Consider the following 24,485-nt stretch of genomic DNA (forward strand, 5'->3'; position numbering starts at 1 on the left):
GGGGATGAGGTCACCAGCAGAGCCTGGCCTATCTGCTACGGCTTCGCCTTCGAGTGTCGTGGGCTCATCATTTTGCAAATATCTTCCAGCGTCAGCAGCAGCAGCAACAGCAGCAGCAGCAGGTTTCTGTGACATCCCCGTTTTTCTTCCCGCTTGTGTCGAGGATCGCGTCACCACCAAAGCACCCGCTGTCATCGCACAAGTAGTTTGAGTGGCTGTGTTTTGCCAGGGCTGGTCAGACATACTAGGCCAGCGGTCAAAGATGTCTTGTAATTCAGGGCTGCAGTAAAGACCACTTTCAGGTGCACTTTGGGTAGGTGGCCGTTTAAAACGGGCATCATCTGACAATAAAACACGAACTTCCTCTTCATCTCGCCTCTTCTCTTCCCGTCTCCCGCATGGTTCAAGGTCTTGTTGTGCATTGTTATGCTGATTAACTATTTTTGAATGGCTTTGATCGTTGCCAGCTTTGTCTACGCCGTGCTCATTTCTGGTTGTCGTGGGTTTAGTTTGTGCATCTTGGCCTGCGTTTGCTTGCTGCACTTGGTGAGAACCGACCTCCTGGTCCTCCTCATTTGTACCCGCGTGTCTGATTAAGCTCCGCCTCTCCAGGAAGTGTTCACCGACCAACAGCGAGTCGCCCCACTCCGACAGGTTGAAGAAGGACTCGCCCCATTGGACTGCCTCCTGCTCCTCCGCCTCCCGGTTGACCAGAAGCTCGCTGCGGCGTCTCTCCTGCGCAGACGGAAGGGGGCACTTGTCTCCGCCCTCCTGGCCGACTGGTTCTTCTTCGTCCGGTTGGTCAGGGATCTGTTGGGATCTCAGGCCCGCCAGCAGGGGGCTGTCATACAGGCTGTCGAATAGGAAGCTGCTGCTTCTGTTGAAGCTGTCGGAAGCAGCCTGGTTAGCATCGAGCGGCGGCTGGTCATCAAATGCACCTTCGCCTTCATCCGCATTGTCGCAACCGATTGGGCCGGGGGTAATCTGTGAAAATGAGATCACAACTAGTAGTTCAAAACACAATCATTATGTAACAGATGATTCTAGCAACTTACCTGGTGGCTGGTGTCAAGGATGACCTCCATCTGGCTATCTGTGAGGGAAATGTTGAATCTGGGAGATACTGAATCAGGGCCCTCCAGCTCATTTCTTCTCTCATCAGCCAGCTCTTCTTCCTCATTCATCTTGTGTGTTTCCACCACTGTGCCTCCATGCTGGTGCGCCTGCTGAACAATGATTCTTTCCGTCTGACTGTCCAACTCGAAGCTGTCGCCGAAGCTCTCCTCTCCCATTTTGACGTCTCCCGCGGCGCCTTCGTCCGTCTCGTCCCCCGTGTACAGATCAGGGGAGGAAAACTTATCCACTTCTCCAGCATCCGTTCTTCTTCGCTTGGCCTCGGGAGAGAGTGCGGGGACAGGGGAAACAGACAAGGGTGAGACGAACATATCTGCGTTTGTCGACGCAGGAACGCCAGGAGGGGACTCCTCTTGTGCAGGAGCTATATGCACCTGACCTGGGGTGCTACATTTTTGGACTTTTGAGTGCATTGCCTGTGCAGCCTCTACATTATCTTGCAGGCTTTTGTCAGTTTGTATGGAGTGGAGGACTTTGCTTAAGGTTTTTGCATGCTTCAGCCTACCTGGCTGCACAGGGGACACAGTGAGCGCTGTGGTGAAATCCACTCTCGTTGTCCTTGTGGAATCAGTTTGTTGTTCCACGCGGGATATCGGGGCTCTGAAGCGTCGGAGTGGCGCTGGGGAAGGTGAGGGCTCAGGCTGGGGCAACAACAGTGGCTGGGGGCTTGATACAATCTCAGCCAACTCCTGTGTGAGGCTCCTTTCAGGAAGAGGCCTAGTCGCAAGATGATTCCCTGCTCTGACGGAGACCGTCTCTTTACTTGTGTCTGCTGCTTTTGGCTTTGCTGTGCTGCACTCTTGCTCTGACTCTTGTTTGCCATTATTAATTTCATTTGGAGTTTCTGTGTCATTTGCTTCCAATTCATTTGTTTCTGCATTCATTGTTCCTTTGGCTCTTTCCGCTGGATCTTCATTGGTTGTTTGTATCATTTCTGGTTCAGTCCTGTTTTCCTTCCTGGGCTCCTCCAACATGTTCTGTAATTTCATCACTTCAGATTTACGCTTCCCCTGCTGTCTTCTGGTGGCTCCTTCTTGTTTATCTTTCCTTTCAGCCATGCTTTTCTCTCTGTGCTTGTCAGTAACCCCAACCTCAATCTGCTTTCCCTTATGATGCTCTTTACTGTTTCCTGCCCGTGCTTCATGTGAGCTCAGATTTGAGGCAGATGAGGAGTCCGAGTCCCTACTCTGGAGATCATCCGGGCTGTCCACACCAGGAGCCTCAGGAGGAAGCGACGTCGGATCCCACTGGACTCCTAACTGGGCCAGGTCTTCTTGAAGAAGGAGCCGTGCCTCAGACACGATCTCAGCAGCCGCTTCCTGTTCTGTCAGAGCTCGTCCACCGGTGACCCAGACGCAGCGGAGGCTTCTTCTCTCGGCTGCCTCCATTTCGCTCTCATCCACCGCGCGTTTGGAGCTGAGGATAGCAAGCAGCACGACACAGGCTTTAAATCTGGAGTCAGGTTTTCTACACACCTATTTCTGGTTTCTTTTTCACAATAAAAAGCTTAATTCCAGGTATTATACTGTACTTCTGACAGAGTTATAATTGTTTACCACTGGCACCATTTTATTGGCGTTTATTGCACAAGATGACGGCTGTATGGTTAACCATTCCTACCTTCACAAAGGTAAAGCATGCATATTACATAGGGACTACAGGGCAGGTAACATTTTTAAAGGGGAAAGAACTGAACAAAATCTATAAATTGTCGATTTACATAAATGTGCTGTTTTGGTTGTTGTTGCGCTTTTCGTCAATGCTCATTTACAGTGGTCTGTGGAGTGTGTGCATCCAGATTTAAAAGTTGCATCAGGTTAAAAAAGTGGGGTTTTTGGTCTTTTTTAAGTTCTTGTAGGGCATCCTTGATTTATTAGACTATGTGCCTACTTTATGTGTTCTCCAGAGACTAACAACCTTCTTTTCCTCCTGTAATATACCTGTAATTTCACATCTTACCTTAACAAATGCAAACATACACCTACCTCTTAAACGGGACGGCATTCCGCAAGGCTTTCTCCACGTCCTCCACCGTAGCCCTGGCTAGCTCTGCAACAGTGCAGAGGCCTTGGGCGTAGAGCGCTCTGGCTCGTGTTGCATTCAGAAGGGAAACCCGGACCAGGTCGATCAGCTCCCTCTGGACTCCGAAGCTCAGCCTGGTCTGGTACTGAGACAGCAGCAGCTCCATGTTGTGCCAGCCCAGACGTTTGCAGAATACTGTTACCATACCTGAGGGAGTGGCACGAAAAATAAAAAGTCCCTTTAATAACAAACACTAGATTTTGCACCATATTGATCTGAGCCACATTGACTAATCTTGCACATTAATGTGACGCAAGAACAATTACCACATATATCATTCATATGTGGTAATTGTTCTTGTGTCACATTAATGTGCAAGATGTGCAATGGATGTTGGAGGAGCAATGTCAGCTAATGGACTTAAGTCTATCTGCCTTTCTATCAGTAGAACATGTTCCTGCCTCTTAAGAGTCGAGTTACTATACTTGTTAATGCCCTCCCCGTTTAATACGGAGTCTTGTTCAGCATTCAACTGCAGCATATTCTTCAGTGCGCTCGCTCTGCTTTTAGATTCACAGATGCCATACACTATGCATCCAAATTCCCTGGAGCCGCTTGCCAACGTTATTAAATATATACCAGCATACGTAGAAGCAGACTGCTGGAGAGACTGTAACTGCCCACGATTGCAGTTGTATTTGGAGGCTACAGTTCCCAAAGGCACCTCGTTCACCAGATCCTGTAGTACAAGAGTGGTGAAAAACCTAAGAGATTCAAAAAGGAGAAGACTTAGGTGAATGTCATAATGTTATGCCCGATCTGCATATGTTTGCACTTGTAACCCAGACATCTTGGTTTACTACTACGTCGTCAGTGATTGAAAAAGTTAAAAATTAAATGAGAGGGGCCGTGCACATACAGAATAACATGTGTAATCAAGATACAGCAAATAAAGTGTGTGCGTTACCTTTTATGAATGGCCATCTGTCTATGCTGCTTCTCTGTCTTGGCAACAAGTTTGCCGCTGACAGATCGTGCTAGGAAGCCTTCCTGAATGCCAACCAGCTCTGCTACTCTCTTCATCGATGACGACAGCTGCTCCCACAGACAGAAGAACTGGTACCAGTCTATGGTGGTCCACTCGGCGTACAACGGAGTGATCTGGGCAGAATTTGGACACAGAAATTAAAACAATACGCTTTGAAAGACAGGTTTGTAGTAAGGAGCATTAGGAGTGGAAGTTTTTGGTCAAATGAGCAGGATTAGGGGGGAGTATATAGCCAGTAGAAAGTCAATTTCTTCAATTTATGATAATATAACAAGATCTGTACCAGATACAAGATGTGCAAATCGTTTTCCAGAACGAATCCCTTCATGGCCCGCTGGAGATCTGCAAATATTCCCAGAGCCTCGGGAGGCGAGAGGGAAGAAGAAAGGGTGGCAGCACCAAGCTGGGTTGGACAGTATCGCTCGTCTGGATAGGAAGAGGATTAACAGTAAATGATGAAAAGACAAAAGTCAGAAAACCACAGAAGTGATGTTAATGTTGTTGTTGGAGATCTGTTCATAATGTAGCAGCGGTATTAAGCAGAGGATGGCAGATAATAAGACAGCAATACAACAATTGTGGCATTACCTTGTCCATCCTTCTGAATACTAATGAATTCATTCCCCATCAGCCATTCAACACAGGCCTCAATAGCTCCTTTGTTGGTCCCTTCATTAGATTCCTGTCCGACGTCGCTTTTCATGCTGGCGGCCAGAAGTGAGCATGAAGCATACAATCTCACATCCTGAGGAGTGCTGGCTACACCTCCAACAATTATCTGAGGGTCGGAATGATGATGATTTGGATAAAGAAAATGCAAGAAAATAATCGCAGATGTCTAAACTACCGTTTCGGTCAGATACTAATCTTACCTCAAGGATGGCTCGCAGCATGCTCGTGGTGACACCGTCACCTTCCCTTCGCACCAGGCAGCTGCTGATTGGCTGAAGATCACCTTTAAGGAGACTGATACCTTTTTGACGCTCTGCCGGCTTACACACCAGCACACTCTCACCTACAGAGGAAGGACAAAGGCAAGATATCAAAGTAATTACTTGTCTTTTAATAATTTTTCAAGCAAACTTTCACTTTTTCGGCACCTTGGTCCCTCCTTACCTGTCGTGTCCACTCCTTTTCTCCCTGCTCGTCCAGCCATCTGTTTGTACGTGAGTGGGTCCAACAAACGGCCATTGAAAGTAGGAGTTCGAATGATGACCCTGCGAGCTGGCAGATTAACCCCTGAGGAAAGGGTCGAGGTGGCAGCCAGGACTCTGACCATTCCCTGACGAAAAGCTCCCTCCAACACGTCACGCTCATCAAATGTCAAACCTGCAGAGTCAGACTTAATTTTATCTGCGTACTCAAAAATAATTATTTGCATAATCAGAAATTTATTGTTATGTTTAACATCCTGAGACCCCGCGTTTCCTTACCCTAATGGGGAAATGGGGACATTAAATTTAAGGTTTTATTGCAGCTTTTTCTGCTTCATTTAAACCCATTGTCCTCGTTAGTGGACACTTTAGTCTGCCATCTTGTGGTAGCAAATCAATACACTAGTCAGTAAAAACGTGATAGTGGGCATTTCATAATTTTCATTATTCATTCAACAGATGATCACAGGACTAAAGTGGACGAGGTTTCAACGGTTAAACTTATGTATTAATGATTATTAATGTAGTGTGATATGAGCCGTAAATTAAGCAAATTTTATCAATAGCAACGAGCTACAACCTAGCTAATTAACAAGTACTCATTTGAGGACGTTGGGACGTCATTGTTCGCAATTATGTTTTTGCTCAGCCATGCAATTACAACAGTTTAATCTTTTGTCACACACTGGGTGACTTTATTATAATATAAATAATGAAACAATCCCAGTGTCCACCTACGAGGACATTGTGTTTTTCAAAAACTACTACTTCCTATTGGAAGATGATGCTTATTATACTTCCTTTGATTTCCTTACTACTTTCCTTTAATACTTCTTAGGTCCTACTGATCCCAAATACCTTGGAGAAATTAAAAAAGCATCGCATAACAAAAGCCCGGGTCTCAGGAATTTAAAATGACTGAGTGAATGTATTTACCAGCATGGTGAAAAGCCACCCCCCACGGCACGGTGCGCTGCAGGGTGGGGTCTAAACCAGCCGGAGTTCGCCTCAACTGGGCTATCACATCCACTAATCCCTTCTGATCCAGACACACTGGCTGAGGCTCAGCTTCACCCTGTCGATCTGAAGAAAAACACCACAACCTAGAAGTTTAGATTCTTTATACATACTAAATGTATAAGACAAACAATCATCATCTACTGCACAGGACAACACAGACTTTACAGACCCTGGAAGGCTTTTAAGAAATGACCATAAACATTATGAAATTTCCCATTCAAATGGGAATGAGTGAGTGTCAAATTTTATTTTTTTAAAGTTTTAGGCAGGACGTTCTGCTATTTTCTGTTCTCAGACACCACAGGACACCCTCAGAAGACCCGTGGCAATTCTCTGATGAGTGACAACTGTTTTGGAGGCACAAGGGAGACCTACACAATATTAGGGAGGTGGTTATAATGTTCTGCCTGATCAGTGTATGCTCAGATTTCACGTACCAGCACGTCTGAGGTTGTAGAACTCTCTAGCGATGCTGTCTGCCAGCTTCTCACACCAGTTCTTCGAGGGGCAAAACAGCAGCACAGAGTGGCCGTCTCTCACCGTCTCATAACACAAGCTCACTATGTGGTCATCATCACCCTGTAAGAGGAAAAAAAGAACACAATCGGATTACTGTCTATGAGAAAGTTGACATCAATCAGTCATTCCTGCACCATACTCAATTACCTTAATGTGGAGTGCAGGCTTGAACTCCCGTACCACAGAGAGGCTTTTGTCGTAGATGTTGCAGCCCACCTTGAGATGCTCCTGCAGGGGCACAGGTCTGTAGTCCGTCTGGTAAAGCTCTGCGCCTAACCACGTGGCCAGGAGCGAGAGGTTTGGCAAGGTGGCACTCATACCTATTATTTGCACACCTTCAGACAGAGACCTGCAGAAAGAGTAAGACTCACATCAAGCAGAAGAAAGTGTTTTTTTCCCCCGTATATATCGAGAATAATTTAGACAAACGCATGGACAGACCCTGTGGTGTTGTGCTTCTGTGCGATGTAGCGGATTTTAGTTAACAGCAGCTCCAGCAGGTATCCTCTTCCAGAATCTCCAACCATATGTAACTCGTCTACCACCACCATACCTAGCAGAGCAAAGAGTTAGAGCATAGGTCTTCAACAGTGGGCACATTTATTAGGTAGCGGTTCCCTACTTATCTGTACTCATCTGTTTAGACCCTTGATTTAGAGTTTAATCTGTTGCTTCATTAATTGATGAATTCTCACATTATTTGTCTTTTCCAACAAAACCCAGAGATATTTATTTTACGGTCACGTAAAACGGACTAATGAGGAAGTTCTCAAACTTCAGAAGATGCAGTTTGCGTTGCTTGGCATTCATTTTCTGGCATCTGAATGTTTGGTTCATCTCTACGTGCAGTTATTAAGGATGCATTACCTAGGAGACCCATACTGTCCTCTTCAATGAGTCTGTTAATGAGAGAATTGGCTTTTTCTATGGTGCAAACAGCCACGTCCAGGGCTTTGAAGCCGCCTGCGGCCGAGGTGCTGCCCATGTAGCCCTCCACGCGAACCCCTGCTTCTTCAAACACACTCTGCCAGGTAAGAGGTACACGTCAGGTTATATGGCTCAATATATATGCTAACAACACACTCTCCATAATAGCAAGCACATATTTTACCGTCCACCTGTCCCTCACCTGAAGGTAGTGCATCTTCTCTTTGGCCACAGACACAAATGGCAGAATGAAGAGAGCTTTTCTTTTGGTCTCCAACACGCGCTTCAAAATCAGCAGCTCTGACACCAGAGTTTTCCCAGCACTGGTAGGAGCTGAAATTTTTTTATCATAAAACAGTTAATGTGAGGCAACAGTGTCTGACTCCTGGAGCCACTTTGTTGAGTGAGGAGATGTTCTGTTTCTCACCGGAGTAAACCAGGTTACCTCCCTGCAGCACCTGTCCCACAGCGAGGCACTGAGCCTGCCACTCAAACATCTGAGTCACTCTGTGCTTCTGGTAGCGCTCCAGCACAGGTTTGGGCAAGCCCCAGCTGGATAACAGCAGCTTTTCAGCTTGCTCCACGGGAAGACATAAGCCGATGCCTGCAGTACAGATTGCCAGTAGATTTACTTTCATGATCATGGGAAAGAAAATTCTAATTCCAACAATTATACCAGAGACGTAACATATATATATAAATATATATGTATATATATATATACACACACACACATATATATATATATATATATATACACACACATATATATACATATTTATACATATATATATATATATACACACACACATATATATACATATATATACACATATATACATATACATATATATATATATATATATATATATATATATATATATATATATAAGCATAATTTTGTGAAATTATTCAATTCGGGTCAAAAGGCATTCAATGATGGATTATCAAAATGCCACAAAAGCATTTCTTTAATCTTGGATCAACCTTTCTGTTCTATTGCTTATGTTTCTTTTAAATCTTTTTCTGTATTTCTTGAAGCTGCCAATCTGATGAAGGTTACTGTGCAAATGAACTTGCCCTTCCCTGTCTTATTTAATCAAAACATTATAGTTTATAATAAGGTGGATGTTCTTTTATTAGCTGGTCTTGAATTTGCAAATTTTCTAAATGCACGTGTAGCAACTGATGAAACACTCCACCTGGTTGTGGTAAAGTGTCATTGAGGGTGCTGAGCTCCAAACCACTGGGGACCGTGAGAACAGATGCGGACTGATTCTGTAATGACCGATGGAGCTTGGCCTTCTTCATAGCTGCTGCGAGACGGGTGGGGCTGAATAAGATGTAGTCTCTGGACACATCTGGACGTGGATCACTATTACCACTTGACCCACTTTGGTCTTTTCTACGAGGTGAGCTCTTTCTTCTGGGCGTAAGATTCTGCCTATTAAAAAAAAAAGAAGAAGAAGAAGAGAGGAGTCAGTAAAATGTTCCAAACTGCAAAAAGGAAACAAACTCTGCACAGTCATATTTGATTTGAGACTCACTTGCTGCAATTGCCTGCTTTGTGACTGTTTTGCATTTCTTGACGAGGTAGAACATTGACACTGGCAGAAGTTTGTGGGTTGTTTGTGTGGTTGTTTTCAGTGCTCCTCTGAGCAGACGCCACCTCCTCAGAGTCCTCACTGAACAGAAGCTTCTGAGCAAGGTCTTTGCAGTCAGATCTCCATCCTGGTCTATTACAATCTCCTCTACGCTCATAGATTTCCTCCCGTAGGGTAGGAGCTCTATTGGGTCCTTGTTCGGTGATCTGCACAGAATCACTCTCCTTTTCATCACGAGCAACCGGCGCAAGACTCCTTGAAGGAGCAGCTGAGGATGCTGGTTGTTGCTGACCGTGTTTGTTTAACGTTGCTGAACAAACACCGTTAACTGCAGGCTTTACAGCATCGACAGCATCCAGCACCCGCAGCATCTCTTCATCGAGAGCTAAAGTGGTTTCCCCCAGCACGGTCAGAGATCCTCCACCCTGACACAGAAAATCATACATATAATGTGTGACGTACGGAGATGAAGGCGATGACAAGCTGATGAACTCACCATGTCACCGTCTCTGCTCAGCGTCTGGAGACGGTTTGTTTTGTCTGACAGGCAGCAGGTTTTCTGCAACTGTGCGTCTCCGTCTGGTGGCTCATCACGAGACTGGAAGCTGTGCATGAAGATGAGGAGATGTATTACAGCTACGACTGACGTTCATATGTAGTAATTGAAAGATCAGTTTTTGAAAGACGTGTCCAGGCAACATGAGGGATAATGATAAATAAATATGACAGTGAAACTGCCCCATACCTTATTTTCTTTTTGATCTGGTGTTGCCCCATGTAGCTTTTCTTCCTCACAGGAGCCGAGGTGCTCATGCTGAAGCAGGAGTACTGGTGTTGACAAACGTCTGAGTAACTGGGTATTAATCAACATGACACAAATGTAACTCTTGACACACGGTTATAAACTTAATTTATTTACTATCGCTTAGTCCAAAAACAAACGTCATCTCCGATTTGACTTGTTTAGTAAACTTTGTGTTCGGCAGTACAAAACAAATCTAAAAATCAAAAAGACCGCCGGAGCGTCACTCCGGTGTTTCACTAAAACTTTCCGACGGAACAAATGTGCCGCCTACAAATGTTCCGTGGCGGTTGAACAACGGGAATTAACGGGAATAGTGATTGTTAATACAGTATTAATAACTTGTTACCTAATACTTGATTCTAAATAATAATTATGTGCTTCGTGATCATCAATTTTCTGTTAAATAAAAAGACATTTAACTAATTATGGTTTCCGTTCTCTACAGGTTACAGTCTATAAAGTGTTCATAGTAGTTTATATAAATAAAGCACACTATTCGGCAAAATTGTGTGGTAGTAATACTTAAGGTGTTTCTTAATCAACATTTTTCGGCTACATAAACCTAAACTGAAGTAACGTTAATTATGTTTTTTTAGGATTGCAAAATTATCAACTGTAAAAAACTTTATGTAATCGTTATGAATCAGAATCAGCTGTGTGCGCATACAAAGTATTTGTCTCCGGTCACTTTGCTCACTTGTACAAAAACACATATCTTAAACAAGTGTAAAACTAAAAACGTAAAAAAAAATGTACAGCATTAAGAAAAATAAAGCGCAAGCGCATATATACTACGATGTTGAACAGTGAGTATATACATTTAATTGAGTGTTTCTTAAGTGGTATTTAATGAAGTGATAATCTATTTCTAAACACGGGACAGCCTTCATAAATTGAGTTTATCGCAGGCAATAAGGGTCTGAATGAGGTCTGAATGGTCGAAAGACTACATATTTTGTACGAACTTATGGGCGGGGCTTCGGGGTCTGTCTCAGGGGCGTGTGGCGTGAGCGAGCGGCCGGTGGGCGCGCCCGCTGCGACGTTGCGGAGGCTTCAAGATGGCGGAAGCCCTAACAACTCAGGAGCAGCTGGTAAGGGTCTCTTGACTATTTTTTTTCATCTATCTCTCTGCCGTGTTCACGGCGTACACATGTCACATTCGGTTCCATCTTTCACCGGCGATTTTTTCCCATATATTTCATGTCACCGTTGTTCTCAGGAATGATGTGGCTTAGTAAACAGCCTGGCCCGTTCGCACCCTCTAGAGTCCGGTGTAGTTAGCATGTGTGTGTTAGCACTATGGCGTTTGCAAGTAGGAGAAGAGATCATTTGACCGGCACTGTATCTCGACCACTCTCACCCTTGATAGTCCAGCTTTACGAGGGACATATAGACGTGTTCTTGTTATAGGGGTTAGCTGGCAACACTTCTTTACCACATGTTTGCCCCGACAAATAACGTCTAGCGTCTGTAGCTCTACCGTTAGTCAATCAGCTACCACATGTAACCTAGCCGCTGGCTAATGCTAACAGCTATTGTTGACTTGCAGGGAATTTCCTCGACAGCTGTCATGCGAAGCGAAAAAAAACGAATTTGACTAAACGTGACGTTTGAATACAGGGGGACGGAGAGGGCCTTGATTGTCGATGGTTGATATATAACATGACACCGTTGTGACAGACGCGACTTCCATCGTACAAGCGCCGACTGTTTGCTGTGAGTAGCGGTGTCCTCCTGTCTGTCGGATTTACGGGGCTGGATTCGCAGAAGTGATCTCCCGTTTCTTAGTACTGTTGTTGCCAACACTTTCTAGTAAAAGGGGTGGGCCTGACATGGATGGGAAATCATCAAATGTCACGCGTGGACTTTAACATGACAGGATTATTTTTTTTAGCTAACGTCTATTTTTATCATCATTATTATTATTTTTATTAAGCATCCTACTACTGCAGTTTACTCACACAGCTGCTTTATTGTAAATTCATGTATAGATGAGCTACTGCCTTTTATCTTTACATTTTATTTTATTTTACAGTTATACATGTATATATATCCATATTTTTACCCCATGTGCTGTGTGAAATTATTACCGTTTTTACTGTAGTACCTTTTCACTACTGGCTGCAGGTACAACTATACATTTCACTGTGCACTGTACTACGTAGAACTGTGCATGTGATAAATAAAACCTATCTTATCTGAACCACAAGGTTAAACTGATGATTTTAAATTCGGCGGACGTACATCCAATACTTCAACAACAGATCTGCAGATTTTGTTTTTGCGTTTTCATCCACTACCGTCAATAGATCAGCTAGGTGTTTTTATCTACTAGACATTTGTAGATTTGGGTCGCTTCTTAATTTTAACTCGATAGAATTGTTTGAACGACCATCTGGTGCTCATGCTCAGTTACAGGAGCCAGCATGATGTCCGTCATTAACCAGTTCTCCCATATTAGGTCGTGATTTAAATGTGCCGCATCTGACTCCGTCTTTGTGACTTGGAGCTTAACATTCACAAACAACTTACTCAAGAAAAATGAAGGAATACCTGGTTGTCATGGTTATGTTGTGTATTTTACACTTGAATAGACACAGCTCATTAGGTGCAGATCAGTACAGCAGTCCTGCATTACACCGTATCTGGTGTAAGCTATGGTGCTCTGCATTTGTTAAAAATAACTAAGAGAGCTGTTGATTTAACTGTGGTTTCACAGATTGTCAAGCTGGTGAATTGTTCTGTGTTTTACTGGCAGCCATTTCTGTGATTTTGACAGCCCAATTTTAGTCCATAAGCTAAATAATAGAAATAAAAAGATCATACAGTTGAATTCCTACACTGTTCTGACAAAAACTGAATATTTTAACAGTCATAAAGGGTCAAGTTGGTGCTAGAAATTTACATTACAGTACCTTCACTTTCATTAGTATGCCCAGCGAACTAATGAGTGCATGTCCAGTATGTTTTTTGTCTTCTAATTCCAGCCGTTGTGACTGGATTAAAACAACAACAACAACTCTATTAGTGAAAACTTGCTTGTATCTTTATGTTGCGCGGTAAACACGTTCTGAAGGGGGAAAGAGGTGCTATCTTCTCTCAGCAAATGCGACATACTTAATTAGTGTGTCTCTTGCTTAGGCCTTCGGCTAATAGCAAACATGATCACGAGACAAGATCCTTCAGGATCTGCTTGGCTTATTACCACATCGACCAAAACAGTGAAAGGAAGCCCTGTACTGTATTTTGTATCCAGCTCATAGTCCTTGCATCCTATGACATAGGAGATTCAGTTATATATGTTTTATTGATTGATTGATTGATTTATTTGTTGATTTCTACTCTAGCTGGTTTAAGATTTGGAGGGCAGATGCAGCCGTCTTACAGAGCAGCGAGGCGGCTGTTTCTCTTGGCGAATGTGTGCTCTCATCCACAGCATACCTTATTGAAGCTACAATTTATTTGTGTATCTTCCTTTTTGTGTCATATTTTCCTCAGACTTATGATCTGCTCCCTGAACTACGAGCTCATCACCTGCTCTAATTGTTCGCACACACCTAACCTCTCACCCCGACCCTTTCCGTCCTTTTTTTCCCCCCCTGTGTTTGTGTAGGCTGTGGAGGAGTTCCTGAGTGAGGTGCGTAGCAGGGAGCAGCCTCACAGCGCTGGGCTCGTCTCCCAACCTACAGCTGTTAAGTTTCTTATGGCCCGCAAGTTTGACGTCTCCAGAGCCATCGATCTATTCCAAGCGTACAAGGTATGGCATTGTGTTGACGTTTTCCGTCATCCACAGGACACCACTGGTCTTAAATATTAATGGAAGGACATACACGTTAGGGCTGGGTATTGGCACAAATTTCCTGAATTGATTTAGATTTGCACGGTTTCTATACGATATATATTTCAATATCATCACATGAGACATGAGCCTGCAGGTTTAAGTACATATGGTTAATATAAATTCTAAATGGTTAAATTTAAACCCAACATACTACTCATTTTAGCACTACTCATAACCAGGTGTGTGTTCTTTTTTGTGTATTTATTCCATTTGTTTATCCTTTGTTACCTAAATCTTTAACTGAGCTTTTCACTCTTGTGTCATTTGTTGCCTGCTCCGTGTGCCCTTAATTGCCCCATGGGGATAATTCTTTTTGTGAAAGTTTTCTGAATATAAGTTAATATCTTTATGAAGCTACTGGTAGTTATGTTTTCGTTAGTAATGCGTCATGGAGGTTTGTTAATATATGAGGTTGCAGTAAGAAGAATTGCTGTAATGGGACAAATGGCAGAAACATCACAGAACCTTATAGTTATTCACAAATCAACAGACTAACAACTGTTCATTAAGACTTTCCCATGTTGTTACACGATTTAAGTGCAAATTGAGTTAAAAGCTAACACCTTTTCCCTTTCTGTTTCTGTTCTGCCATCGTGTCCCAAACTTAGAACACAAGAATCAAAGAGGACATCATCAATATAGACCCTGACGAGGAGCCCCTACGCTCCGAGCTGCTGTGTGGGAAATTTACAGTCTTGGTGAGAAGTGAAGCAATTATGAGGCACAAAGCAACGCCAGTTCATCGTTTTCATACGTATAATTGACCTGTTGATGTTCCCACCAGCCCGGCCGTGATGCAAAGGGTGCAGCTCTAGCGCTTTTCACTGCCCGCCTTCATCGACCAGACGTCACCACCCACAAAGCTGTGCTGCAGGCCATCATCTATCAGCTGGACAAAGCCATAGAGAGGTGACAAACTCAACATTCATACATGAAATTTATGTTTTTTATTTTTTTCCATCTGACATTAGAGCTTCTTTCATTCATCACTGTTGATTCATTTTCCGTTTCCGTGTTTTATCTCTCTCTCTCTCTCTCTGTCACATATATACCTTTTACAAAATTTGGACTTTCTTTTTGTCGTTTATGTTTTTTACGAGAGAGATTGTAGCAGACAAACACAAAACACAAGAAAATAAATCCAAAATGGCACAAGCAAATTACAGAATCATCTCATTAATGTTCATTATTTAATTTAAATGGATGGAATATTTTAGTTGTATGCAATTCCTTTTATCAAAAAAAAAATCTTGATTGTTTCTCTCCAGTCTCCAAACTCAGAGAGATGGTCTGATATTTATTTACGACATGACCAACTCCAGTTACGGGAATTTCGACTACGAGCTGTGTGTCAAGATTCTCAATTTGCTCAAGGTAAATATAAAGAAGATCCTCTTTCGTTGTCCACCTTCCAGTTTCTCTTCATCATCTTGCTTGTCTGACGTTTGTGTGTCTCCCAGGGAGCGTTTCCAGCTCGTCTAAAATGCGTCTTCATCGTGTCGTCGCCTCTTTGGTTTCGGGCGCCGTTCGCCGTTCTCCGCCTCTTTGTGCGCGAGAAGCTGCGGGAACGGGTACGTCTCTTTCATCAAGGATTCACGACTTAATACGTGAGGTGGTTGTTCTTTAAATTTGGTTCTCTCTCTCCTTTAACCACCAGGTGTGCACAGTGAAAGCCCATGAGCTGCCCAGTCATATCCCGGTGTCCTCTCTGCCCGAACACCTGGGTGGGACGTCCATGTACAGCCACGTGGCCTGGATCCAGTCCTGCGTTAACGCGCACACAAACACTGTTCAGGGTGACACACAAGAACACGACACACACGACTGCGTGGGAAGCTTGTTGCGCTCCTACAGCTTAGAGTACAGCAATGCAAGCAACGCAGGTGCAACCCACATAAAAACGCATCTAGGTTCCGAGCTAGCCGTGGCTAACTCTAACTGCTACGACGACAGCAATGCTAACCCACACAACAACTGCGGCGTAGTGGAGGGCAGGACTCGAGGCGTAGGCCAGTACCAGCAGAACCCGAATTCCGCTGCGGACAGGTCGCAGGGGAACCACCAACACTGGAACGGCTCGGCGGTGAGCGGCGCCAACGTGCCCGGCTCCAACCCCAACGCTAACATGAACGGCCGCGGGTGCCAAGCTCCCCCCCAGTCGGGCACTCCCCCCGACACGCCTCACTCGCAGAAAGGCGACGGGGATGCGGTCGACGGCAAGGTGAAAGACTCCGCCGACAGGTCCGAGATCGAGGGCGTGAATGAGGAAGGCGAAGAGGAGGAAGGGGTGCCTCCGTTGCCTCAAAAATCTCTGCCCCGCCCACCCCACCTGCCAGCCTCACAGTCCCCGCCCCTGTCCTCGTCGTGGGGTCCCGACGACGAGAACCGCCCCGTGGAGATGTCTGTTCACATGCCCGAGCGGGGAGGCATGACGGTACACGAACTCGTGGAGTATGTGAAGAGGAAGAAGAAGAAGGGGATCTATCAGGAGTATGAGGAGATCCGTAAGGAGCAACCAGCGGGCACCTTTGACTACTCAAAGTAAGAGTCATCGTTATCTTTATCATGAATCTCTCGTTGAATGCAGTTAGTGTGACAGAAGCACGTCGACCCACAGTATCGGATTGTAACTCAATCACCGTCGTTTGCAGGAAACTGGCCAATCAGATCAAGAACAGGTACAGTGATGTTCTCTGCCTGGACCATTCACGAGTCCGACTCTGCCAGCTCAGTGATGACGAGGACGAGGTAATAATTCATTTGTCTCATTTATTTCATGATTTCATGAAAAGTTGATGGAAAAAATGGTGCTGTCAACTTTGCTCGCATCATCAGTTTTTGTTTCAATCTCATGAAAAGCACGTACCGGTCGCTTCTTAGAAACTGCAGTGTTGTTGTTATGTATTGCCTGGAAGGTGTAATTAGAATTCCCCGTAGATGCAAATGTGGAAAATGGATGTTGGATGAGCTGCTGAAGAAAACGTTGGAATTGGCAAAGGAATCTCATTAACTAGCAACTGGAGAATGACTCAGTCTGTGATGCATTTGCATTTCATATATAAATACAGTTATGTCACTTCCAAGTAATTCTGCAGGCCTGGCTTTATCAATTGAAATCCTCACCGTCCTCCTACAGGAGGCAGTAGATACTAACTCCAGGCAGTAAATCCCAGTTTTCTCCTTCTGTGTGTTTTCGCAGACATCAGATTACATTAATGCCAGTTTCATGGATGGGTACAAGAGGAGCAACGCCTACATCGCTACTCAGGGTAAGCGGCAGTTCACGTAAATCCCCCGCCCTTCGTCGTCTTTACGTACTGTAGTATGCAAATGTTTTCCTCTTAATTGAAAGTGCAATAAGCAGAAAACAAGTGTTCGAAGCAGTACCTGATTTGAAAAAAAAAAAAAAAAAAAAAAAAAAACAAGCAATGCTTGCCACAGACAACTGGGAATATGTGATAAGACTTGTAGCTTCTGCTAATTTGCCATCTTTGTCCCTGGCCAGGCCAGACTTTTTCCCAGACATCCACTCAGGATGTAAAGAGGCTCATGGAGGTCAGACCAGACCATCTGCTGCTCCAGCTAATGGTTATTTATTTTGTATGTTTGGAATCATTGCCGTGTGTATCAGATGCCCCCCTAATGGAATTGCAAGGTGGACAGGAGTCTAAATATGTCAAGTGCCTTAACCGTTTGCACTACGCAGTATACACCAGTCAGACAAAACATTATGACCACTGACAGGTGAAGTGAGTAACGCAGATTATCTCGTCGTCGCCTGTTAGTGGGCAGGATATAATAGGCAGCAAGTGAACGTTTTTGTTCTCAGAGTTGATTTGTTAGAAGCAAAAAAAAAAAAAGACCGAATTTTAACGCGATGACAAGACGACTGGGTCAGAGCATCTCCAAAACCGCAGCTCTTGTGGGGTGTTCCCTGTCTGTGGTCTCTTTCAGCAGGATAATGTGCCCTGACACAAAGCAAAAATCGTGTTTAGGAATGCTTTGAGGAGCTCGAACGAGTTTGTTTTGTTGACTTGGCCTCGATTGATCTCAGTCCAATCGAGCGTCTGCGGGATGCGTCGGATAAAACGAGTCCAATCTATGGAGGCCCCGCCTCGTAACTTACGGGACTTAAAGGATCTGCTGCTTACATCTCGGTGCCAGACACCACAGTCCGCTGTCGTCATGACCCAACATACTTTTGTGTCCCTCAGGTCCTTTGCCAAAAACGTTTGGTGACTTCTGGCGGATGGTGTGGGAGCAGATGGTACTGATCATCGTCATGACCACCAGGTAAGACGTGCGACTGTAAAGACTTGTGTGAAGGTGGTTTGCACACAAAAGCAAAATGGAAAATAATGAACTGTGTGTCTTTCAGGGTGGTGGAGCGTGGGCGCATCAAATGCGGTCAGTACTGGCCTCTAGAGGAGGGCAGGACTGAGCAGCATGGATACTTCCTGGTCAGGAACACAAACATCCAGGTGTTTCAGGATTTCAAACTCTCCAGTCTTGAACTTTATAACACACAGGTAAAATCACAACGATTGCTGATTGCTGATGAGAAGGTTGCGGAGTCTCTTTTTCGTCACATGAAACCTGCCCGATCTTTTCTCAGTCTGGAGAGAGACGAAACGTGTGCCACTACCTCTACGTCAGCTGGCCGGACTTCGGGGTTCCTAAGAGCGCCTCCGCTATGTTGGACTTCCGTGAACACGTACTTCAGAGGAGGGAGGCTGCAGTCCAGTCCCTGGGATCCAGCTGGAAGGGGTCTCCGGGGGGCCCGCCTGTGGTCGTGCACTGCAGCGCCGGCATCGGCCGCACAGGTAGGCACATGCCGAACACGATGCTAGTTTAGTTATTGATCGCTTCTTAAAGGGGAATACTCCAGTAAGCTGTTCAACCAGACTGGTAACTCTGGGCTGTGAATCAGTTTTTTGTAAAGTTCCAGTAAAGTCACAGTACAAACAAAACAAAAAAATTCTTTGCACCCGTTTTTTTGTTTTTTTTTGAAAACCCTTTCTTACATTTTTTACAAGTTTCGACATTTAACAGTGTCGTCTAATGACGGTGGCAGTTGTACAAGGACTCTGCCTAAATGGGACACGTTGCCCCTGTGTGTGGATTCTGGCAGCGCTCTGAACTTTTGATAACTTCCTGACCTAGAAATATACTTTTTGGTGTCAACCACAGAGAACAGGGTGCACAGGTGAGATGAGAGCGTCAGGCTGGTTCATTGAAAGGGCAAAGACGTGAGTCATTGGTATTTTGGTGGAAAATGTGTTAAGAAAACGATCGTTCGTTTCCTTTAATACCCATTGTTGGTTTACTGTGCTTCTGTAAAGCTCATTCAGTTTATTATGTCTCAGCAGTAATTTGAAGACGGCAGGACACGTAAGAGAATATCGCACACACGTTCAGTTAAAATGCTGTGTGTTCAGATCTCGTCACTTTACAGCATCCAGACAACGTGAGGAAGAATTTTTCCTCACGTCAACCTGTTGCCTTCATGCGTCCCTGTGTTTGGTGCCATAGGTTCAATAATGTGTCTGGCATCAGTGTCAGTTTATCAACCACCACAGTCTATACTCTATAACAGAGATGTACCAATATGAACATTTCACACTTTTTTGTCATGGTTGTCACTATTATCACAGTATTGTTGAAATGTGCTCAGAATGTTTGAAAAAGTGCAAATTATTTCACCAAATTTTATTTTGGAAACAAAAAAATGTAAATAATGGAAAAAGCACATTTATAATTGTCGTTGTCATTATTATCTGACTGAGACACACACATTCACTTTATTCCTGTAAAAAGAAAACACTTTTCAACGTTTCCTTTAGGTTTTGTTTTTAACACAACACAACGTTTTCTTCTCAAAATCCCCTGAATCTGAGTCACACTTTCTGTTTGCTTATTGTTAATTTTAACGATCCCCATTTCAAGCATATTTGCATATTCACATTCGAAGAGGAGCAGAGTTACTGCAGCGCTGGAGCGGAAACAGACCAAACGTGCATAATTGAGTAGCAGCGTTCGTACACAACAGAAACGCGTGTTGCTCTGCTGCTGTACCTGTTGTCAATAACGTGTATTTTTACATGACACTTAAAACTTCAGTTTCCTTTATTGACAAGCTATAAGTTGACAAACAGGGACGTTCTCCACTTTTCCTAAGTCCCCACATGATGAATTCAGCGACAAGTTAAGTTACTCTGCACTCGCCGTTGGGTGGTGTTGATGGAGATGGTTCATCACATTGTGGCCGTGCAGGTTCTTTCTGTTTTCAGAGCAAACTGCAGAAAGCGCTACAGAAATGAGCCACATCAAATTATTTCGTGCAGTAATCAGACAGAGCTTTAACGATACTAAAAATTTGAAACAGCAGCACTGAGCGTCGGGAATTTTACCGCGGTTTAGCATGACACCGGTCATCATTACAACGCTAGTCTGTAATCGACTTTACTCATCATTTTTACATGTGTGCATCTGCATAAACGTGAAGCAAAACAGCAACACGGTCACATGGTTAAAATCCAGGATGAAATGATCATTTAAAGTCAGAATATTATTAAACCGTATTTGAAGACATGTCTCACAACGGTGCAAATTTTCAATCTGTAAAAGTGTTTTTAAACACACAGATTTGCTTAAAAACCTGTTGAAAAATGTTGAATTTGTGTCATTATAAATTCAGTCTAGTCTTAAGTCACAAAAAAGTCCCATCAGGGACGAGGTGTGTGTGTATGACCAGGGGGACACTGAGTAACCTACCGCGTTCACTTTCCCTTTCGTGTCCATTCTCTGGAAGCGTCCGTTTGTAACGTCTCCATTTTTCTCTTCCTCTCTGTCTTTTCGCCCAGGCACGTTCTGCACGTTGGACATCTGCCTGTCCCGGCTGGAGGACATCGGCACGGTGGACGTGTGCGAGACCGTGCGGCGGATGCGTAAGCAGAGGGCTTTCAGCATCCAGACCTGGGACCAGTATTACTTCTGCTACACGGCGGTCATCGAGTACGCCCAGCGGCGCGGCAAACTGAGCCCGGTGCAGTGGTCCGACTCGGACCTGGAGACTGACAGCGAGTGAGGGACGCGCCGAGGGATGACCGTATTAAAAAAAAAAAAAACGGGACAGTCGGCAGAAGACGTGGAAAGAAAAAGAGCGATGAGCGGGGCTTCAGAAAACAGAAACCGGGAGGGGAGGTTTACTCTTCTGCCCCCCGAAAGAAAACACGACGGACTCCCCCGCAGTTGCTCTTCCTTCATATCAGTGCAAAACGGAGGGGACGAAGAGCTGGAGAGGAAAATGCGACGCGGTTGAGACTTTGCGTTGCGTCATTGACGAGCAAGCTGGCCTGCCAATTTCCGAGCCCCCGCCCCCCCCCCCCAACCCCAACCCCCCCTTTTTTTTTTCTTTATTTAGCAAACTACAGGGGGACTTGGCCTGCCCTGAACCGGTGTTGTTGACAAAAAGCGTTGTACGAGTTGTAGCATTTTTATATTGACTTGCACATGACGAATGACAAACTTGAACTTTACCCCTTGAAGCCCTCCAACACCCACCTCCTCCCCCCCCCCCCCCCCCCCCCCCCCCCCTCCTCCTCCAGTCTTTGTTTGTTTTGATTTTTTTTTTCTCGTTCCCTCTCAGCTCTGAACAAGTCTGTGACTGCAGATGAAATGTGAGGGGTGTGACGGGGTGAAACTTGAAAACTTTTTGTTTTGTGTTTTTATTTCGTTTCAGAGGAAATGGTTCTCAGTGAGAGAGTGGTTATAAGTTACACATCAGTGTGTGAGCCATTTGGTCCCTTTTTTTTTTTCTTTTTGTTGTTTTTTTTTTTTTTTTCTATGGTGCATTTTTCTATGTGTGTTTCATATTTTTGCATATGTAGACTAACTTTTCAAAAGCCAAAGTCCTCACCCTGAATGCTTGGATGTACTCCTTACTGAGATATTATAGACTGAAGCCCGTGTATATTCTTGTAACATACATTTATACATTATTGTGCATAATAACAAACCTCTGGAATAAGAGCAAAAACGAGAAAAAAAAAAGAAGAAGAAGAAGAAAGCCTTGTTTAATATGATTGACTTAACCTTTAGAGAAAAGGAGAATCCTATGTAGCGAGCCAGGCTATGACAAAATAACAGGTGAGTGTTCTGGTTTTAAACCGCTATCGCAAAGTCTGACATCACCTTTACTGTCGGAGCGTTCTGATGGGACGATCTTGAGTAATTTGGCCTTAACTTGATTCACTGCCTCGTCGTTTTCAGACCTGAACCATATCTTAAAACTGTACACTTTTATTCCCTTTCCCCCTCCCTCCTCCCTCCCTTTTGATTCCCGATCTCTTGATACCACAACCGTTGTGTTCGACTCTCGAGGCGCATCCCCGCCTCAGATAATTGTGCCTTCACGTTTTTTCCTCAGCTCGACGTCTCGCTTGGTATAGTATTAACACCCAAACTAGTGCACTTGCATAGTTCACATTAACTACGTGTCACGCAGGACACCCACATTTTGCCTATAGTCCTGTTCGCGGCACGCTACTTAGAAATAAGAAGGAAGCAGTGAGTTATCTGGGAGTACGCTCTGGTTCGAGACATGGCTATTCTTTTATCATTTGACCTCAGGGGGTAATTCTAGTGTTTTTTGCCTAGTGTCAAAGATCCATTTCTGGGTTTGCCTCTGGTAAATTATCATTTAAGGAAAAAAAAAAAAAAAAAAGTATATCAACTTTATTTTGTATTTTTTACTGTATTGTATCCTACTGTATTTATGTCTTTGTACAACTTCTACAATATTGAAAAAAAAAATATCAGTGAATGTTGGTACGATGCTACAAAGAAAACAGACCAGTTGTTGCATTTCATAAGCTGAACAAATCGGATGGGGAGTGAAATATAAATATATATATATATACATACATAAATATATATATTTTTTGTTGTTCTCTGTGAGGTCAGTTTGGAACTGACTCGTGTAAATGGTTATTGCTCAATTTTAGGACAATACGGGGGGGGATGTGGGTGAGCTAACAGTTGTGGTTTTTTTTTTGTTTGTTTTAGAAAGATCGTCAAACTCTTAACAGTGACATTAACATCCGGCTGTTGTCACCTATGCCAAGGACAAAGCAAAAAAAAACAAAAAAAAAAAACACGATGTATCAAAAGAAGAAAACAGCTTAAAAACTCAAGTGGATGCCATTTCTGTTCATATAAATATAAATATATATATACCTGTATTAGAATGAGTTTATCAGCATGGAAAGAGAGCCTTGAATGTTTTTTGGGGTAACGGTGTCCGAGCAATTTAGACATATGTTGATGTTTCGTTTGGTGAATGTGGACCCTGCATCCCTCAATGCCAAAGGCCCAGGCTCACCCTAAAGGTTTAGTTTTATTTCCTGTCACACACACACACACACATCCTCAACAGCCTACTAAGCATGGACCTACCGGTGCAGCCTCGTACCCACGGGCACAGGAAGACTCTGCAGCACCTCGGGGAACAGTACTAATAATTATGTATAGACGAGGAGAGGGGAGAGCGCGTGATGTTGGGAGGCGTAGAGTTTTGGTCCCTGTGCTACTCTTAATTTGTTTTCTAAGAAACTGAGAATGCAACATTCACGTGTGATTGGTGTTCATTTAATGTTTCTTTCTGTGCTTTTAAGTTCATGTGATTTGAATTATGGCCTTTTAGATGCTGTCAGCCCAGCTGTCCCATTAAAGCAATGGTCTTAATACATGGATGAATACGAAGCTAATGTGATTTCTTCTCAGACGAATGCAGCGTTACACAGCTCAGCTTAGAAGAAAGAGGACGTTTGGAAGTCACGTGGGACCTCTGGCCATTTTAGCAACAATATTTATAGGAAGGTCCAAATTAAATTAGTTCTGTAGTGTGTGGAGAATCACTGACTCAAACATATTTTCAATTAGAAGTGTATCAGAAAGAGTTTTGCATTGATTTTTTTTCCCTTTTTGCAGGATAGTATCAGTTTCTAAGTTAAAGACTTTAAATATTATACTTTGTGAGATATATTCAACTAAACTGTAGTCGTATCCTTGTGTGGAAAAGGCAAGTAGAGCCCAGAAGTTGCTCTTGGCAGTGCGTGAAATATGAATAAATATGGCCTTTTATTGATTCTAAACACTGCACTGCACAAACAGCATTACTGTAAGGAAGCAAAGAGTTCTTATAGTCAATCGAATCATCTTGTATTAAGAAAGAAAAAAAACTGCCAACGGGTTGAGCTTCTTTGTCGTGTGTTCATGCTGCTGCAAATTCAAAATATTAAGTTCAGTTCAGTGCACATGAAGACTTGTGCAAACCCCTTACTACCCTTACCACTAGGCAACATTTACACTGATGAGGCACAACTGACAGGAAAATACAATGTTCTCGTGG

At 43.9% G+C, this 24,485-nt stretch overlaps 2 protein-coding genes across 2 annotated transcripts in view; one reads left to right on the plus strand and one right to left on the minus strand.

Moving 5' to 3' along the window:
* polq (polymerase (DNA directed), theta) overlaps nucleotides 1-10,474 on the minus strand; it is a 20,729-nt gene extending 10,255 nt beyond the window's left edge. The window contains exons 1-20 of the mRNA XM_047578557.1: nucleotides 10,174-10,474; nucleotides 9,925-10,033; nucleotides 9,372-9,853; nucleotides 9,027-9,268; nucleotides 8,252-8,428; nucleotides 8,027-8,157; nucleotides 7,765-7,921; nucleotides 7,339-7,450; nucleotides 7,045-7,246; nucleotides 6,816-6,957; nucleotides 6,295-6,441; nucleotides 5,321-5,533; nucleotides 5,077-5,219; nucleotides 4,793-4,982; nucleotides 4,488-4,630; nucleotides 4,124-4,317; nucleotides 3,796-3,920; nucleotides 3,120-3,363; nucleotides 1,056-2,550; nucleotides 1-984 (exon numbers count right to left, since the gene is read on the minus strand). The exon at nucleotides 1-984 is cut by the window's left edge and continues 601 nt beyond it. Of these exons, the coding sequence (XP_047434513.1) occupies nucleotides 1-984; nucleotides 1,056-2,550; nucleotides 3,120-3,363; nucleotides 3,796-3,920; nucleotides 4,124-4,317; nucleotides 4,488-4,630; nucleotides 4,793-4,982; nucleotides 5,077-5,219; nucleotides 5,321-5,533; nucleotides 6,295-6,441; nucleotides 6,816-6,957; nucleotides 7,045-7,246; nucleotides 7,339-7,450; nucleotides 7,765-7,921; nucleotides 8,027-8,157; nucleotides 8,252-8,428; nucleotides 9,027-9,268; nucleotides 9,372-9,853; nucleotides 9,925-10,033; nucleotides 10,174-10,241 (5,700 nt within the window). The 5' untranslated portion in view covers nucleotides 10,242-10,474. The remainder of the gene's footprint in view (nucleotides 985-1,055; nucleotides 2,551-3,119; nucleotides 3,364-3,795; nucleotides 3,921-4,123; nucleotides 4,318-4,487; nucleotides 4,631-4,792; nucleotides 4,983-5,076; nucleotides 5,220-5,320; nucleotides 5,534-6,294; nucleotides 6,442-6,815; nucleotides 6,958-7,044; nucleotides 7,247-7,338; nucleotides 7,451-7,764; nucleotides 7,922-8,026; nucleotides 8,158-8,251; nucleotides 8,429-9,026; nucleotides 9,269-9,371; nucleotides 9,854-9,924; nucleotides 10,034-10,173) is intronic.
* Nucleotides 10,475-11,227: 753 nt separating this feature from the next.
* ptpn9b (protein tyrosine phosphatase non-receptor type 9b) lies at nucleotides 11,228-23,830 on the plus strand. The gene is made up of 13 exons (XM_047578558.1): nucleotides 11,228-11,324; nucleotides 13,847-13,990; nucleotides 14,683-14,772; nucleotides 14,859-14,983; nucleotides 15,343-15,448; nucleotides 15,535-15,645; nucleotides 15,732-16,615; nucleotides 16,726-16,822; nucleotides 17,274-17,343; nucleotides 18,289-18,367; nucleotides 18,453-18,603; nucleotides 18,690-18,897; nucleotides 20,938-23,830. Exons 1-13 carry the CDS (start codon nucleotides 11,292-11,294, stop codon nucleotides 21,159-21,161), a joined length of 2,322 nt encoding a protein of 773 aa, XP_047434514.1. The 5' UTR covers nucleotides 11,228-11,291; the 3' UTR covers nucleotides 21,162-23,830.
* The last annotated feature ends 655 nt before the right edge of the window (nucleotides 23,831-24,485 follow it).

This window comes from Mugil cephalus, chromosome 2 (genome assembly GCF_022458985.1).
Source record: "Mugil cephalus isolate CIBA_MC_2020 chromosome 2, CIBA_Mcephalus_1.1, whole genome shotgun sequence".
Taxonomy (NCBI): Eukaryota; Metazoa; Chordata; class Actinopteri; order Mugiliformes; family Mugilidae; genus Mugil; species Mugil cephalus.